Here is an 18,378-nt window from a genome sequence, read left to right on the forward strand (position 1 = left end):
TTCCTTGATTCCATCCCAGGAGATTCTTATGCAGTAAATTCTGGGTTGATGACTCATTTTTTCACAAGCTTTCCAGGGGATTCTTAGGTTCATGCAGGTTTTGAAGCCACAGGTATGGGCTGCTTGGCCCATGTCTCCTCTCTGCCTGTGATGTCACCATTTCGTGAAGGCAGGGGACAGTGATGCATACCTAGAAATCTCTTGGCTGTGAGCAAATAAACCACCTCCAGGTATGACAAGTTGGTTTGCTTGCTGTTTAAAATATACATGTTTGTGACAATTCAGGGACAGAACAATATTTTTATTATCTGAATAGCAACACAGCATGAGTTGCTTTCCAATAAAATCAGTAGTAGATTATACACGAGTCAACATCATCTGCCTATTTACTGAGTTCAAAATCCTTGTAGGCACTGGGGGGAAAAAAGGGTAATTTAAGATTTTAATCTTTCCATATATTACAGGTTTTCGGTAATGGATTTTGTGCATCTGAAATGGAAAGACTGACAGGTCTGAAGAGTACAGGTTTATTAACCATTGGATACGCGGTCAGAGTTAGAGTGTGTGGCATTTCTACAACATCCCGTAGGCTGGATTGGAATGAGCAACTTCTGTAAAAGCTTGAGGTAGACAAGAGTCAAGATTCCATTAAAGAAGCAAAAGTTGTGTTTTATGTCACAATGATCCTCTTCTGAACAGAAGCATTTTTCATTGAACACAAATATATGAGGTGGGACTCAAACAAAAAATGAGAAAATGCTCAGAAACATGAAAGAATTTTTGACTAAAGGGGCCTGTGGTGGGCAGCTATATTGTTCCAGAAATGGGGCCTTGGGACCCAGCAAATGTTGGAGCAAATGCATTTTAAAAAATGAGTAACTAAAGGCAAAAATAATTATCTGAAAATAGCCCCCACTGTCTATAGATTTCATAACCAGATAATCCCAATTATAAAAATGACCTCATTAAACTTCACAACAACCTTGCATGCGGGTACTATCCTTTTCTCCATTTTTCAGAGGGAGATCACAGACTGAGAGAGAAAAAATGGCTGATGCGAAGCAACTCATAGGTGGCATTACTGGAACATGATCTTGGTTTCCACACTCATCCTACTTGGGTTGTCCTAGAGGGAAGAAGAGGTGTTCTGATGCTGAGTGTGAAGTCTTCAGATTAGTCATGGTCATTTCTGTGTTGGACAGTGTTAAAATGGCAGGTAATGTGGTGAGCCAGGGAACTTTCTGGTCACACTGTTCCTTCAGAGTTTGCTGGTAGAAGACTCTGGTCTTGGTCTTTCAAACCTCCAGTCAGTTGGGTGAATTTGGTGTCAGACTGGCTCTGCTCGGCCTCATTTCACTCCGTGGCACAAGAACACCACAGCACAATTAAAATGTCAAGGAGGGAAATGCCGAAAGGTTGCAAGATAGCAGTGCTATTCCATGAAAGGAGAAACCAGTTCTATAAAGACATATGTATATATTTTCCATAGTGGCAGATTTGTATTCCCCTCCTTGAGTGTAGGAACACAATTCAAGAACACCTCCACTCCTTAGGTAAGGATGACAGCCCTTTAGGACAAATGCTGACTTTTGATTATTCCTTTAGGTTTTGTTTAATTTTAATATGTTGTATATTTATTTTAAAACAAAGGTGAATGAAATCATTTATATTTAATAGCTAGCACAACTTAAATCTTTCTTTGCTTATAAAGCTCTAAGATCTTTCTCCTGTGAATCTAACCCAAAAAAACCAGGCCCTTTGGTCTTTGAGCTTAGATTATGACATCAGAAGGATGTTGGTTCACGAGAATTTAAGTTTTATTTTTAATTAAGCCTTTATGTTATCTTGTTGACTATATTACCTGTGTTGATGGTGATAACTGTTCAATTCAATGAAAAATATATCTGTTAATTATTTTATGGAATGGATCCAATAATGGCCAAAATGCTGTTAACCAATTTTTTTTCAGTTCTGTGTTGAGCTGTGGCTGAACTTATTCTGATGGGGACAAGAGATGTTTAATTTTATATTTCAATTTCATTTTAATGCTAGATATTAAAAATAGAACCACATTATATTTTAAGTGTATTTGACACCTTAATCAGTTATAAATTTCACTGGAACAAACCTTCTTGTGTCTTTTATATTAAAAGGCACAACAAGCAGATTTCACTCCAATCCTTACTCTGCAGTGTTAATGCAGTTAGATTGCATTATTACCTGAGGATGATGCTTTCATCAGAATATAATCATACACTAAATGCACTAAACCACAAAACATCCCACTAGTGACTAAGCGGCTGAATGGAAGCTATGCAGCTTAGAGAGACAAAATTCAGCTATCATGTCTGATCACCACCCAAGGTGTCTGGGCAAAGTGGGTTATTGTCTTTCTGAATTCCTCCTTCACTGCTCTGATACAGAAGGAATTGTAAATGGTCCAACCTAGGGAGTCCTGTAGAAATGAATGTTCAAGGTAATTCAGATCTATATGACTTACCTTCAACAGATGTGAATAAGAAAACATTCTGGGCTTTTGGTGTTTGAAAGTATTTCTTGGATGGAATAACATATAACTATGTATCTATATATCTTTATCTACATAGCTACACCTATATGTTTCTATATGTATATGTATGTGTGTGTATATATATATGCATACATACTTATGCATGCATACATGCAAAACTATGGTTTGCATTATTTTGTTTATATTTTCCAAGAAACAGACTATTTCCTGCAGATTTACTGAATTCACATATCCAATCTTATTTCCAATGAATTTCCTCTAAAATGTTTCACAAACGTACACACACTTTATTTCCTTACCTGGTGGACTCCAAGCCACAAACATGGAGTCGGGCCCAATTACTGTGATGTTATATGGAGGCTGGATTTCTTCTGGTGTCAACAGAGGTGTCTGTACAAGGTACTCGCCACTAAAACTACTGCCACCTCCAGTTGTGGCTTTCAACTTGTAAATGTATCTATATTGGGGGAAAAAAAGAATTGTTCTCAGGCAATGCGCAGGCAAACTGAACAATGACTAGTTTTCCTACCCATCGTTTAGTACTGAATTTGTGACAACTTGCAAAATCTTTGCTCCCTGTTCAGAAACTGTACCATAGGCTTGGTAGTTTGTACAGCAAGGGACGGCACTGTCCCCAACCATTAATTACTATTTCTGTTCCTCCCCACTAGCAACCCACTGCTTTTCTTCCAGATTGCAGGGAAGTCCTAGAGTGTGCGGGTGCATTGTGGAGGATTCAAATTAATCTTCCCATGTTTAAATGGGTTAGAGTTTGGGAAAATATGTTTAGAGGGAGATGTTGTTCAATTGATCTGCTATTCTCTACAATAAAAGTAAATTGATCTTTATTCTCTGCAATAAAACATCTGTTGATCTAAAATACATTTTCTCTCTGCTGAGAAATGAATGGGAATGAATTGCAAATAGGTGGGACTTTTTTCCCTAAAACGACCTGTGTCTATATATAGTACAGCGAGCAGAGAAAACATTATGCCAGGAAATAAAGGTAGCTAATGTAAAACAAAACTCTTCAAATTTCTTTTAACGCTAGTTTGGGAAGGCATGTTTTTTAAGTTTAATACTTTGTATATTTTATACACTTAAAGATTCTCATGCCTTCATGTCAGCTAGAGCAAAGGTGGCAAAAACACAAAGCCCGCAGGCTGAATCCGGCCCTCCGCCTTGTTTTATCTGGCCCGGCACCTTGTTTCTACCCAGTGGCAGCGCTGAGCTCCTTGCCTCTAGTTAAGGAGTAGTTATATTTACACAGTCCTGAAGTTACATTTGGCCCTTTAAAGGCAACCAGGAGGCTGCTGTGGCCCTCCAGTGAAAATGAGTTCCTCTGGAGTTTCTCTGATCTACACCATTTGTTTACATGTTTACAGAATTCCATGTACTTTGAAGACTAAAGTAAATGAGTCAGAACGTGGGTTATGGACATCTGAAATGGATTTCAGATGACTTCATCAGTGACCTCATCAGCTAGCTGTTCAATGGCTAGGAAATGGGGAGATTAGCTAATTCGTTTAATATCATTTCAGTGGGAGAGATGCCTGAAAAATCTAAAGAATCCAACTGTCTGATTGGCAAAGCTTGCTTTTACTTTACCTGCTGTTGGACTCCAGGTTTTTATCAGTGAAACGCTGTTGCTCACTGCCACCCAGGAAAACCGAGGTTCCATTGCGACTCAACTGATACTGAGAAATGAGGCCGTTGGGCTTTTCCGGCGGACTCCAGTATAATTCCACGGTCGTAGAATTGATGATAATGTGCCGTGGTGTCGCCCAAACTCCTGGCAGAAATAACACAGCGAGGTTCCAGTGGAAATAAACGCCTTAACAAATTCTCAGCATCACCTCACGTACTATGATACGTTTACCTGTTGATCAAACAAATCTCATGGCACATGACTAAAAGACGTTTTTTATTTGGGGGGTAAAATGCACAAGTGGGTGCATGTACCTATTTTTATTGCTTTAATTATTTTATTTTTGAATTGACTTTTAAGAAGTGAATGTCATACTGGAAGGGATGGGAAACTTCTCTTCACTTGGTTGTTATTCTGAATGTAATCAAGACCTGGTAGAATATGTGAAAGTAATGTAACCTAGCATTTACCTGAATTCCCCAATTCACCCCTCCCCCCAAAAAAAAACCCCACATTCTTTCTCTTTGCCTCTCTGACAAAAGGTGCTCTTTTTTTCCCTCCTTTCTAGACCACTCCTTCCCACCCCACTGGCTCCACTTCCCCCACTGGACCTCATGGGGGCGTCATCCTTCGGGACAGAGCTGGCCCCTTTTCCCCTCCCTGCTGTTTTCCTCTCCTCTCATCCAAAACTCACTTCCTAGGTGATTTCCAATTAGTTGAAGTTTTTAGTAACACCTCTATGGGGAACACTCCCAAACACCAATCGCCAGACTAAAACTCTCTCCTGAACTTCAGACTCATGAATCTGTCTACTTGAAACCTCTATTTGGATGACTAATGATATATACAAAACTTAAAAACTCCAAGACTGACCCTTTGGTTTCCCTGACTACAACCCGTTCATTGTCCAATCTTGTCCATCTGCCCATTTTATTGAGCAAAAAGAAATCATTCTTGAAGCTTTCACTTCTCTCACCCCTAGATGTAATCTATGGTCAAGTTCTGCAGATTCTACTGCGGATGGATACAGTTCTCTGTATCTTTACTGTCTCCTCTCCTGACCCAAGTCACTTTTCTCTCTTGTGGACTCCTCTCATAGCCTCTAAACTGGTCTCCATGTTTTAAATCTTGTCCTTCTTTATGTCATGGCAATTTTTACAGAAGGTTGCACACACACACACATATGCATGCCAATGCTATCTTTATAAAATACACAACCTTTTAAAATTATTTATATAATTTCAACTCCTTGTGTTAACCTGTGTGGCCCTACATTTTCCTGGCTCTGACCACCTTGGCACCATTCCCTCCATCCACACCCAGTTCTTTTCTTCAAATGTTTCAAGTTCTTTCCCATCTCTGGCCTTCTGCCCTTCCCTCCCCTCTGCTTGGAATGCTTTTGCTCATGACACTGTGATATGCTGCATTTGACTTTCACAGTTCATTAATGTGCGTGAACGCGCCCTTCTCAGGGAGGTCTTATTTGACTTCCCTTCCCTAACTCTAACTCTAATCCTACACAGTGACCCCAGCCTAGGTCCTTTCTACCATACACCAGTTTCTATTTCCCTCTTAACACTCCCAACATCCTAATCCTCTTCTTTCTTTGATGCTCTCATTGTTTCCATGTTGTTATGACTGCACAGTCTACTTCTCTCTATTGTATCTGTACAAAGTTATCTCCTTGGGGCTGGGGTCTTCTCTTGTCAGTCTTTATAGGGAGCAAAATGCCTAATAATTATCGATTGAATGCATTTACTGGAAATATACTTCCTGTAAATTACTGTTAAACATTCTAGGCAGTTCCAACCATTACAAAGATGAATAAGACGTGGCTCATTCTTTCAAGGAGTTTGCCATTCTGTATAAAGGGCAAAATGTGCATGCCAGTAACTGTCATTTAAGGTGAAATGTCCAAGTACTGCTGCAGATGTACAAACATCGGTGGAGAAGCAGAGATGAGGAAGTTCCATCCTACCACTTCATGCTGTCACCTAGGAATGTTCTGAATAGACACTGCAACTTTCTTCCGCAGCCTTTAAAAACTCATTTTCACATCAGGTTCCCATATGTCTCCTGTATATGTTACTCAAAATTAAGGTTAAGATCCTGGAACTTTTAAAGAAAAATTTGGGGGAAATTAAAATTCCTTTGATTTAGCGGTATACTGAAAGAATCAAGATTGATTTCAACATGGCTCAAACTTACTGATTTTCTAGAGGACAAATTGCTCCTGAGAAGGAAGTAGTTCAATTTGTTCTAGAAGCTTCTTTATGTTAGATAGTTGGACATATCCACAAATCACTGTCTACATTTTTTCTAAGTTTTTTTTTTCCCAACAGCCACCAGATGACTCAACCAACTAATTCAAGACTTGAATTAACATGATATTAATTTGTTGATTTAAGAGAAAGTATAAGCCCTGGCTGGTGTAGCTCAATGGATTGAGCATGTGCTGCAAACCAAAAGGTCACCAGTTCGATTCCCAGTCAGGGCACATGCGTGGGTTTCAGGCCAGGTCCCCAGTGTGGGCCATGTGAAAGGCGACCATGCATTGATGTTTCTCTCCTCTTTATCCCTCTGTACCCTTCTCTCTAAAAAGAAATAAATAAAACATTTTTTAAAAAGCCAAAAAAAAGGTTAAAAAATGAGAAAGTATAAAGATCCATTCATAATCTTATTCCTGCAGTCAAGTCTTTCTCACCTTGAAGGATGTATTACAAATCACCAAGATATGAAAAAGGCTATTTCTTAGTTTCTAGTTTGAGCCAGTCAATACAGCCTATGGATATGAAGGGGTCAATGAAATGAATGGAGCAACATTTTTGGTTTGCTTCATGTTTTAAGTAAAAGTTAAGTTTCCTATCTGTGCAGGCTGATCTAAGCTCTGTTCATGTTGATGACAACCCTGCACCCATTGGTTCGATCTATAATAAGAAAGTGAAATGTGAAAAACTCAGGGCTGTATTTTACTTGTACAATGATATGAAGACAATGTTATCTCTGCACCTACAAGGAATCTTGGGTAGAGCAAGAGTGCCTCTGGTGAGATTTCTTAGTGAGGTCCAGATGGAGGATCTGTCCCTTCTCTGAGCCCGAATCTCAGGTGGCCTCAGATAACCCATTCTGCATAATGGAAGGGCAGGGTTAAGGTGACTTGGGGGAAGAAAATAAGGGCCATGAGGCCAATCACTTTGAGTCAGTCAGCTGTGGAGCCTCTAAGAGTGAAAGGCAGAAGGAAACCTTGGCGGGTCCCTTGACATCATAGCTACTAAGAAAGCAAAATGTCTACTAGATGTGCTCTCAGTTTATCTTGAAGATGTGCCATGTAACATGATCCACTCTGATGACTCTACACATCTTCATACCAGTAGAAAAATTCCCAACATTTATTGCAGATTGGCTTTTTTTCTGGAAGAAAGTGGGCCAGTTTTCTATTAACTGACATCAGGGGTGCACTGACATCCAGATCACTTACTCTGCTAATTTATTCACTCTGCATCTACCCAATATTCTGTCATTTTCTGTGTTGGGCATTGTAAGTGTTGGAATAAAGATGAAATGTTTACCCTTCAAGACCCCAAAGTATCACGGTAAAAACAGATGACTAAATAAAAATGTATGACCCAGTGTGTTACATGCTTTTGAAGAAAAGAAGCATCATGTGTTATTAGAGCTCATAGGAAGAGTGCCTAACACAGGCGGGGGTGAGGTAGGTGGAGGAGAAGGGGAAGTGGCCACAGGGTAAAGGGTCCAAAAGGAACAATATGCGAAACATTTCCCCAATTTTGAAAAAGTGGAAGTGAAGAATGAGGATGTAGGGGAAGAGCATCTAGGCTAAGAGGACCCATAGAAAGTCCCAGAGCTATGAGAAAGCATGGTGAAGTGGCCAGCACCTCGAAGTGCCCGGTGCATGGAATGGTATGTGGGGAAAACCAAAAGACTCAACAGATGGGCCAAAATTACAACCTGAGGGGTCTATTTTGCTTTATCAATAAGATGTGAGATTTCATTTTTGGAAGAAAGAAGGATTTTATCAAGTTCACTAAGGTGAGATATGCTTATTCTGGCCAAAGAGGAAAATGAACTGGGATAGGAGTATGAGAAAAAGGAAAATAACGCCTTGAGTCAAGGGGACTAGTTAGTTAGAAATACCCAGAGATGTTCTAGGGGCTGAACTCAGGCAATACCAGAAGAGATGGAAAGGAAGAACACATTTTTAAAAAATCCTTAAGATTTAAAATTAGGAAGATTTTAAAATATAAGGTGGACAAATGGTAATAAAAATACAATAAAAATAAATTAAAAAATAAAAGGAATAAGATTTTATGAAGAAGTGTATACTGCAGCCTACCGAAGAGGGAAGCGTTAAGTATGTCATGTTTTTGGCCTGGCTGATTAGGGGATCGTGGCACTTGAGAGAGGGAACAGGAAGCAAAGCAAGTCAGGACGTGCATGGAGAGTCTGAAATACTGAGGTTGAAGTGTTTAGAAAACCCCCAAATGTAAAGAGAGGCCTTAAATCCATGAGTGTAGCCTTCGCGAGTGTCATTGGCATGGCAGTTCTCAGCTTACGATAGGAAGGGAAGCCAGTACTTGGGATTTCCCGGGAGACTGCAGAGTGCCGTGTATAAAAAGAGCAGTGAAAGAAGCTAAAAGAAGCTCAGAATTAAAAGAAGGGAGAAGGAAAGGAATTGGGAACAAAACTGAGAAGGTCTAATCTCTGTGTTTTCTTTTCTATACCATCAGTGGCGATGGAAAGCATACACGCCACGTTGGATGATCAAACTCTAAAATGAATGAGAACCTGCTGGTACGGCAGCCATTCTGAAAAGACAGCAACGATCCAAACTCGCCCCACTACTTGACTAAAGGAACACAATTTTCTGTGAGGGTACCACTGTTGAGAATTATGTCCCACTGATCAATAAGGCCATGTTAACTCTTCCTCTCCTTTGTTTTTAGCTCAGGGCAGCTCTGAACAAGTGCTTCTTTTATTTCTCTCCACACTCACTTAGGACACTCAAATGGTAGACCTTCATCTATATATAATCTACATCTAATTCACTCAAATAGGCATTTTATAATTAGTGGTGTTCAGGTTATTAATTTAAAATGATATGTTTGTTTCCAGTTTCCAGTATAAAAATAGAACTTGATGTCACTGGTGATTTGTCACCTTATTACCCTCCCAGTAAACACACCAACTACATTCATTTCACATACAAGTCACTCACAAATGGCACTTATGCAGCCCGAAAATGGACTCTAAATCCACATTTCTTCTGAGGAGGAAAGCCCACTTTGTTATTACTCCTTTGCACAGTTATTTGTGTTAAAGGAAAGATGCATAAAGTTGAGAAAGCAAATAAAGGATAGCATTTCTCATCTCGTACTCCCCTGCACTGTTGAAAGCTGTAATTTTTAAGTCATGACATCTGAGCCCTTTCAATAAATTTTGTTGGGTTTGTGGAAAAACAGATGCATATTTTCTAAGAATTCAAATGTATGGATTTCATCCATAAACTGGACGAAGAGACCAGCTATTTTAGCATGCTTGAGTTTCAGCCAAAAATGGCTGGTAGATCCTTCAGAAATTATCCATTATCATCAAAGTACCCATTTGATAGTTTCCCTTTCCAAAAAATCCACTGCTGGTTTCTTCCCTTCAAAGAAACACTAAGCTTTTTGACATGAAGCATTCTTTATATAGAAAACATCATTAGTGAATTCCTGGTGAGGAGCCATATGCCCCTTGTGTGGAATTTTCCATTTTATTCCCCATTTACTGGTAGGAAGTTTAGGTCTAATATTCTGAGGCACAACAATCCCTTTCGTTAGCAGAGAAACGGACAAGTGGTTCAGGACTCTATGATGGTAGTTAATAAGTAAGTTTCTGTTTAGAAACTTACGTCTCTATTTGTCCACATGCAAAACAGGCCAAGAGTAAAGACTAAAAAATAATTAGATGATCATTAGCTGAAGTTTCTGAGCATGTCTTTCTCCTAAAAGTAAATGACAGCACCCAGCCCAGTTCCCAACTCCCAGATAAGCATTGTTATCAGATGGATTGGTACTTTCCTAGAATTTTTTTCTATGTATTTACTGATCTATAGAAATACATATTTTCTATATGTGCTTTTTATACATAAAATACCACACATTAACGCACTTCTATAACTTCCTCTTTATGTGCACAGATCATCCACTTCTTTTACACTGATGAGTGAAATTCCACAAAGTGAATATCCCTGGATTTATTTAATGATTCCCCTACTCATGGGCATTTAAATGGCTTCCCACATTGTGCCATTAAACAAACAAAGCATGGTTTAATGCACTCCTTGGAACATGTCTCATTGTAAAGTCGTGGAAATGTTATTTTCTAGCATAGATAATTAAAGTAACACCACTGTGTCATGGGGAATTAACATTTAAAATATGATAGTCAATTTGCCTGCTAAGGTGATGGTCCCATTCTACACCCCTTCAAGCTATGTTTGTACATTACTTTCATCCTTTATTTGTCAAAATCCTAATTCCTGTGTTCCATCTCAGAAGTCAACTAACTGCCCCACGAAATCGTTCTGGATGTCACAATGGGTTGTAGTCACTCCCTCCTCAGACTAACCCGAGCATTCTGTTCACTTGGTCTTTCTAAACATCACCTTTTCAATTCTCTGTCTTCCTATACATTTGTGAACCTATTCTATCACTTCTACTTGACTGTAAGCTCTAGAATGTGATGGATATCTTAGTCAACTTAAGCAATGAGCCAGCTGTCTATTACATTAGGCATTCCAGAAATATTTAATTTTTGATTTGGGGAGGAATTTCATATCCAAGTACATAACAATAGTAACTTTTATATATGATATTCAATCTAAAAGACTGAAAGAACTAAAAGCAAACTTTTAACTAGGGAGGCTTGTCGTTGAACTAAACCTGAAGAATGGAAACCTAGAACACTCTTTTATTTCATACTTATTGACTTTATGCCTTCTTCCTTGTTTGTTAAAAAGAGTCTAGAGAGTTTATTTTTAAATGCCATAGGAAAACTTCTTCTCCCAAATCATGGGTATTTTTTAATTACCTTGAGGTGCTGCCTGCAGAGTCTGACCTAGAAAAGGCTCACTTGAAGCGCATCCAGCAGATGTACAAGCTGTAAGAGTGAAGCTGTAGTTGGTGTATGGCTGGAGACCTAGAAAGAGCAAACAAGAAATAAAGTGCATTCTGAGAGGCTTATTTATTATCAACTAAGCACCAGAAGTAACACACAGAGCTGTTGATATGCTATCCAAAAAATTTTAAGGGCAGAAAACACCCTTTCATGAAGATGGGAACTTCGCAAGCAGTTCAGTAGTGATAGAAATTTCATTTATCACTGATGAAGTAATAAAGTATCAGCCTTCAAAGAGATCTTGAAATTCATAGAATCCAGCCATCCATTTTCTCTTGATTCCCACGTCCAAGATGTCACTGATGAGGCTGCACTGCCCTGGAGGTAGTAGCAGCCCGTCTCCCGAAGAGCCCCAAGCTTGTTTCAAGAGCTCTGGAGTTCTTGTTTTGTTTGAAAGTCCTTCCTTACACTGTGGTGAACTCTATCTATCATTTCCACCTCTGGGGACATATAGAACAAACCTAATTTCTTTTCTACATGACAGTTCTTCAAATATTTGTAGACAGTTATCACATTCCCCCTGAGTCTTCCCTTCTCCAGGCTAACCATCCCAATTTCTGCAATTGCTTCTTTTACAAATAGGGTTGGGAAAAAATAAAGAATGTTAGATCCAACATTTTTAGCCCCAAGCCACATTTAGCTAATATTAACACCAGTGAACCGCCACCCCTTTTAAAACTGTATACTTATTCACTATATGTACCAAAAGTTTACCATCTCACACTTCCTTCTCTAGTATTTGGGGGGCATGATGGTTTTGTCTTTACACACAGATTAAACATCATTTAACGAGGGGACAGTGTTCATTACTTTTGTGCATTCAGTATGGTATACAGCACAGTAATGCTCTCAGGGGGAAAAATGACAATCCATTTACAACAAAATTTCTATGTGGTTAGACTTTACACTCCATAGCCTGTGACTTTGGGAAAGTAACTTAGCTTCCATTGACCTTGACCTGTTGGTCTGTGCATGGCAAATCTGGCATCTAGCTCCTAAGGCTGTTGGGAAGATGACATGGGTTCCTGGAGTAGTACTTCATTTTCCCAGAAGCAACCTGAAGACTCAACCACATTCAACAAGGAGTACATTGAGGCTAACATTTCTTGCCCTGATTCTTGGGAAATTTCACACAATGCCAAAGCTTAAAAAGTTTTGTTTAACAAATAGCATTTAGTCTATGTGTTAAATAATTGGGCTTAGTTATAACATGCATCCAATGATTACTACTTTCTCATGAACTTTGAACTATATTTCCATACATTGTGTTCTTTCGGTGGGGTGACTCTTCGAGAGAGACATTCATGTATCACTCAGTCATTGTACGCAGATTTCTGCTCTGGTAGAACAGCTTTAAAGATTTTGGCCTCTCTTATCCACCCACCACACCCAGCACTTTTATCCCCTCAAATTAGTTTCTTTCTTCCTAGCCTTCAACATTAGGTGATATTTTATTATATGTTATCCCCTCTACAATGTAAGCTCTAAAAGAACCAGGACTTTGGTTCATCCACCACTGTATCCTTTGAACAGTGGCAGGCACAAAGTAAGTGCTTGCTAAATGAATGACAAAACTAACCAACTGGTTCATTGGGAATTGGAGGAATGGCCCGGGTTCTCTGCTCAAGTAACCAGGTTCAGTGTGTGGCTGGGGCTGCTCCAGCATCCAGCGTGAAAGCCTTCTGGGCTGCCTTATCAGTGTAATGAAAAGATGCAGATACATATTCGATTATAATCTGCCACTTGGCTGCTGTGAAGGATTTACACCATTTTGATATTTACCTGATTTACAGATGAGGAATATGATGAAAGATCTAAGTCATATGCTAGCCATGTATGTTTGATAAAAGCTTATGGGAAAATGCTAAAGAGGATAAAATGTAGAGCTCAAGAGAAAACGGCAGGAAACAACCAAGAAAGAAGGGGAGAGACAGCAGTGGCAAGCTGAGTCTGATGATGTCCCCCATTTACTGCCACTACCGAAAAAGGGGGGAGGTCTTGACCTTGTAATACCATTTCATCTGAACATCTTACTCTCACTTAGAAAGGAAGCAGTTTGAGAATAAGGATAGTATCTTGAGGGTTTTTTTAAATCGTATTTTTCCAATAGTACCTATTTTAAATGCTTATTATTTGTGAGATGTTGTTTAATGAACACCAAACACACACAAGCATTTCAAAACAATATTAGGGTTATGAGGCCACGCTATCTACCCATGGTGTCCGTCACAAGTAGGATGCAACCAACCTCATGGTGCTCCTGATTTCATCCACATTCCTACTCACAGCATCTACTCATTGAGTAACAGATTCATCTCTGTTGCAGACTATTATAATAATCACAAAAGTTACAGAATTTGGAAACAATAAATATCTGTATACTTTTCCTGAATGTCAATAAATATTGTCAGGAAAAACTACACAGCCACATGCAAGAGAATAAAACTAGACCACTATCTTATATCGTACACAGAATGAACCCAAAATGGATTCAGTATTTGGCTACAAGACACAAAAGCAAAAGCTTTCTAGAAGAAAACATAGGTAGTAAGCTCCTTGACATCAATCTTCACAATAATTTCTTGGATCCATCTCCAATGGCAAGAGCCACAAAGGCAAAAATAAATAGTGTGACAACATCAAAGTCAAAAGCTGCTGCACAGTAAATGAAACCATCAACAAAATGAGAAGGCCACCTAGTGAATGGGAGATGTTTGAAAACCCCATAGCTGGAAAGGCGTGAATATTCAAAGTATATAAATTAAGAACTGATGTAATTCAATAAGGAGAAAAAAACAACGAATAGTTCTATGAAAAAATGGGCACAGGATGTGAATAGACATTTTCCCAAAGAAGACACACAGATGGCCAACAGACACATGAAAAACTATTCACCACCACTAATCATCAGGGAAATGTAGATTGAAATGACAATGACATATTCCCTCCCACCCGTCAGAATGGCTATTATTAAAAAGACAAGAAAAAACAATTGTTGACAAGAAATCACAAATATGAATGAAAGGGAACCCTAGTGCACTACTGGGGGGAATATGAACTAGTACAGTCACTATGGAAACAGTATGGAGTTTCCTCAAAGCACTAAAAATAGAACAACCATAGGATCCGGCACTTCCGCTTCTAGGTATTTACCCTAAGAAAATAAAAAACACTAATTTGAAAAGATACATGCACCTCTATGTTCACTGCAGCATTATTTACAATAGCCAAGATATGGAAGCAACCTAAATGTCCCTCCATGAGTAAATGGATAAAGGAGTTGTGGCCCATATACACAATGGAATATTACTCAGCCAAAAAAAGGGATGCAATCTTCCCATTTGTGACAACATGCATGAATCTTGTGGGAATTATACAAAGGGAAATGAGTCAGGGAAAGCAAAATGCCATCCAATTTTACATGTGGAAACTAAAAAGCAAGAGAAACTCACAGATGCAGAAAACAGACTGCTCGTTGCCAGAGGTGGGGAAGGGGTTGTAGGCAGGCCAAAGGGGTGAAGGGGATCAAGAAGGACAAACTTGTAATTGTATGATAGTGAGTAATGGGCATATAATGTACACCATGGTGACTATAGTCCAGGGGTGTCAAACTCATTGTTTGACAACCGGGGGCCACCTCAGCCTCTCCGTTGCTTTCAGAGGTCGAATGCCATTTTAGGACTGTGTACATGTAACTACTCTTTAACAGTTAAGTGTGAGCTCGGTGCTGTCAATGGGTAGAAACAAGGTGCCAGGTGGATAAAACAAGGTGGAGGGCCGGGTTTGGCCCGTGGGCCGTGTGTTTGCCACCTGTGGCACAGTAGTGCATGTTGGAAAGCTGCTAAGGGAGTAGATTTTTAAGAGTTTTATCGTAAGAAACAAATTTTTACTTTGTATGGTGACAGATGGGAACTAGGCTTGTTGCTGGGATCACGCAGCAGTGTGTACAAACACATCATTACGTCGTGCATCTGAAACGAAGATGATGTCGTGTGTCAGTGAGACTTGAGTAATTAAAAAGCAAGCTAAGGGATTTGGTGGTTCTCCGTTTATTGCTCTTTTTACTGGACTCTACTCAGTAATTGAATACATTTCAGGGAAAAAGCAGCTATTTTCAAGGAAGTTGGTTATTAGATTGCATAAGTAACATTGCAGCCGAAGTTTATCGACTACTTCCTGCTTGCAGACCTTCTGTCTGCTTCCTGGGCAATCACACAATCGAGGTTCCCACTAAGTGCACCAGGCACTGCTATCATCTGCTCCACTGACGCAGTAGGAAGCTGAGGATGGAGAGTTGGAGGAACTCACCCATGATCATGGAGATAAGAAAGAGTGAGGCCAGGACAGAAATCTGAATGGCTGCGCTGAGACACACACAGTCCAGCGCAGTGGGGTTGGGCTTCTGAGCCTTACAAGGAAAATGATGACCCAGGTAGCTCAAAGCCCAGTGAAACTTCCAGTAATATAAACAATCCAAGTGGGGATACATAATTCAAATATTACCATTCTGAATATTACTGCAATTCATGTACTGAGTCAGTACTGCATAGCTGTTAGGAGTACAGAGTCTAGCGTTAGCTATTTGGGTTCTAACACCTGTCTAGTAACTACGACCATGGGCAAGCTGTCTGACCACTGGGTCCCCCAGTTTCCACATCTGTAAACCACAGGCATGAGAGTGTAGACGTGTTTACATGGGCTACAGACTAATTCGAGAAGAGGCAGTATCTGAATCCATTATTTTTCTTCTATTTTTTTTAGGTCTTGTATGTCCCGTACAGTCCAGGACTGGATTACTAACAGGCTTGGTTCACACACTCTGTAAGGCGAGCTTCCTCTGCCATCAGGTGTCGATGATTTACATGAACTAGATGACCTTTCCTATAGACGACTCTGTAAAACTCAATAAAATCAACACATTTCAACTGGGTTTTGCTGTCATTTTAAGTAAGTCCTTATGGGTAGTCCTTAAAACGAGATATATGTGAAATATTAGCAACAGGCAATGAAAAGGCCACACCAATTGAAAAGTACTCATGAATTGACCAGGAGGAGAAGAGGGAAATAAAGAGATGTCTCCAAGGAACCCTTCTGACTGTAACTTAATCCTGAAGTCGAAGAGAAGGAGAAAAGAAAACATCACTCAAGCGCTCCGCATCAAATTAAAAGAGCAGGAAACAGCCGTTGTAGAGTACAGAAAGGCAAATGCATGGAGAAAAGCCAAGTATTTAACATTTCAGTATAGAGAAGATTACTGTGCCTGCAAATTACCCGAATTTCCCTATAGGGAATCATGTTCTTTTTTTAAAGGAAAGAGGCACACTATAACCAAACTCATTACAATTACACTTCTAAGTCACATTACTTTCAAGAATAAATGTGTGTTAAAAGGGGACCACAAAGAAGCCTGCCTATGGGTCATAAAAACATGATTTGGAAAATAAAACCCACGCCTATGGAAGTTACATTTGATATACTCTATAAAGAACAGCTTGTTTCTGATTTCTAATCTCCAGATAAATAGCCAGGAAAAGGCATTTTTGTCTATTTTAACTTTGGGGAGCAAGTGATACTCCAAAGGATTCCCCTAGTTATTCTGTAGTGCCATCTGTTATATTCTGAAGAATTACCGAAGAACCCTAAAGAGTATAATATTCCACAAGCGCCTCAATCAACTTTGTTAGTGATTAATTCACATGCTGAGAGGCCCTGGTGACTCCAAAAGTTGTTGTTAGGTGGTCGTCAAGTACTGATAAGTAACCTGTCTTAGCACCAGCTCACCCAGAATGGATGTTCAGCCCACCTAACTCACATGCATTCAGTTCTGCTATGGGAAGCACTTCCTCCTGCCCCGATCTACCTGTGATCCCACTAAATGATCCCTTCAGGGCACCTTTGCTCCTGCAGAGTCCTAGGAACTTCTGTGATCCACAGGCAACCTGGACCGTGATGGGTAGAACTGGGTCAGGGGTCTCCTCTAGGTTAATCTGATTCTATGTGAAAATCTAGATGTCCAAAACAGATACGCCAAGACCTCGTGAAATCATTACAGAGGTGTGTTGAGATTTCGATTTGTTTGATGAAATTCGAGAGGAATTTCAGGAGCTTCCATGCGACACAGTCCCTTTTTCTTGACAGCACTGTCCCCCACAATCTCAGTAGCTCCCACCTCACTTAGGCAAGCCAATTTCTGCCCCCCCTGTGAACAGCCATGGTCACTATTCACTTCTTGAATCAATTCTTGATTGATTCATATGGGTTCAGCTGGTGTCTCGAAGAACTGGATGGAAACATCAAAACTGAGCTCTTGCATTGTCAATGCCTGTAAGAAAACACCACGTCCTATCTGTCGTTCTAGGTCTGATGTCTGCTGGTCCGAGGTCAGGCAGTACCTGGGGCCACAAAGCCCCGAGCACTGGGAACTACAGAGGTCGTTCTGGAAACTCTCCCGCGGACAACTATAGAAACTGCCGCTCAGTCCACACCCTGCCAGAGGTCAGGGCTGGCTCTAGGGGTGTGGGCCCCATGCTGTCCCTCAGGGCACTGTGCTCGGAATGACCCCATGCTGGATTCAATCCTCTGCTTTCACAGTCTTGAAACCCTTAATGATTTCTGAACAAGAGGCCTCCCATTTCATCTTGCCCTGGGCTCTACAGGTTACCTAGTCCACCCTGCCTGAGATTTAGATATGTTTGACAGTCTCGTTTTTCTATCTAATCAAAATGGGCCCTGGTTAGTGTGGCTCAGTGGACTGAGTGCCGGCCTGTGAACCAAAAGGTCGCTGGTTTGATTCCCAGTCAGGGCACATGCCTGGGTTGTAGGCCAGGTCCCCAGTAGGGGGCGTGTGAGAGGCAACCACACATTGATGTTTCTCTCCCTCTCATTCTTCCTCCTGTCTCTTCTCTCTAGAAATAAATAAACACAATCTAAAAAAATGGAACACAGGCATTCAGATACTAGTTTACTACTCAACACATATTTTGACCACTTAATGTGTGTTCAGTTCTGTGATGAGTGCCCA

The 18,378-nt window shown here is 40.1% G+C and overlaps 1 protein-coding gene across 1 annotated transcript in view; it reads right to left on the bottom strand.

Annotated features, from left to right (window-relative positions):
• USH2A (usherin) overlaps nucleotides 1-18,378 on the bottom strand; it is a 505,359-nt gene that overhangs the window by 91,529 nt on the left and 395,452 nt on the right. Inside the window, exons 56-58 of the mRNA XM_053667304.1 lie at nucleotides 11,271-11,378; nucleotides 4,139-4,322; nucleotides 2,830-2,987 (exon numbers count right to left, since the gene is read on the bottom strand). Of these exons, the coding sequence (XP_053523279.1) occupies nucleotides 2,830-2,987; nucleotides 4,139-4,322; nucleotides 11,271-11,378 (450 nt within the window). The remainder of the gene's footprint in view (nucleotides 1-2,829; nucleotides 2,988-4,138; nucleotides 4,323-11,270; nucleotides 11,379-18,378) is intronic.

Source organism: Artibeus jamaicensis, unplaced genomic scaffold, assembly GCF_021234435.1.
Source record: "Artibeus jamaicensis isolate MK-2021 breed Jamaican fruit bat unplaced genomic scaffold, CSHL_Jam_final contig_467, whole genome shotgun sequence".
Lineage (NCBI taxonomy): Eukaryota > Metazoa > Chordata > Mammalia > Chiroptera > Phyllostomidae > Artibeus > Artibeus jamaicensis.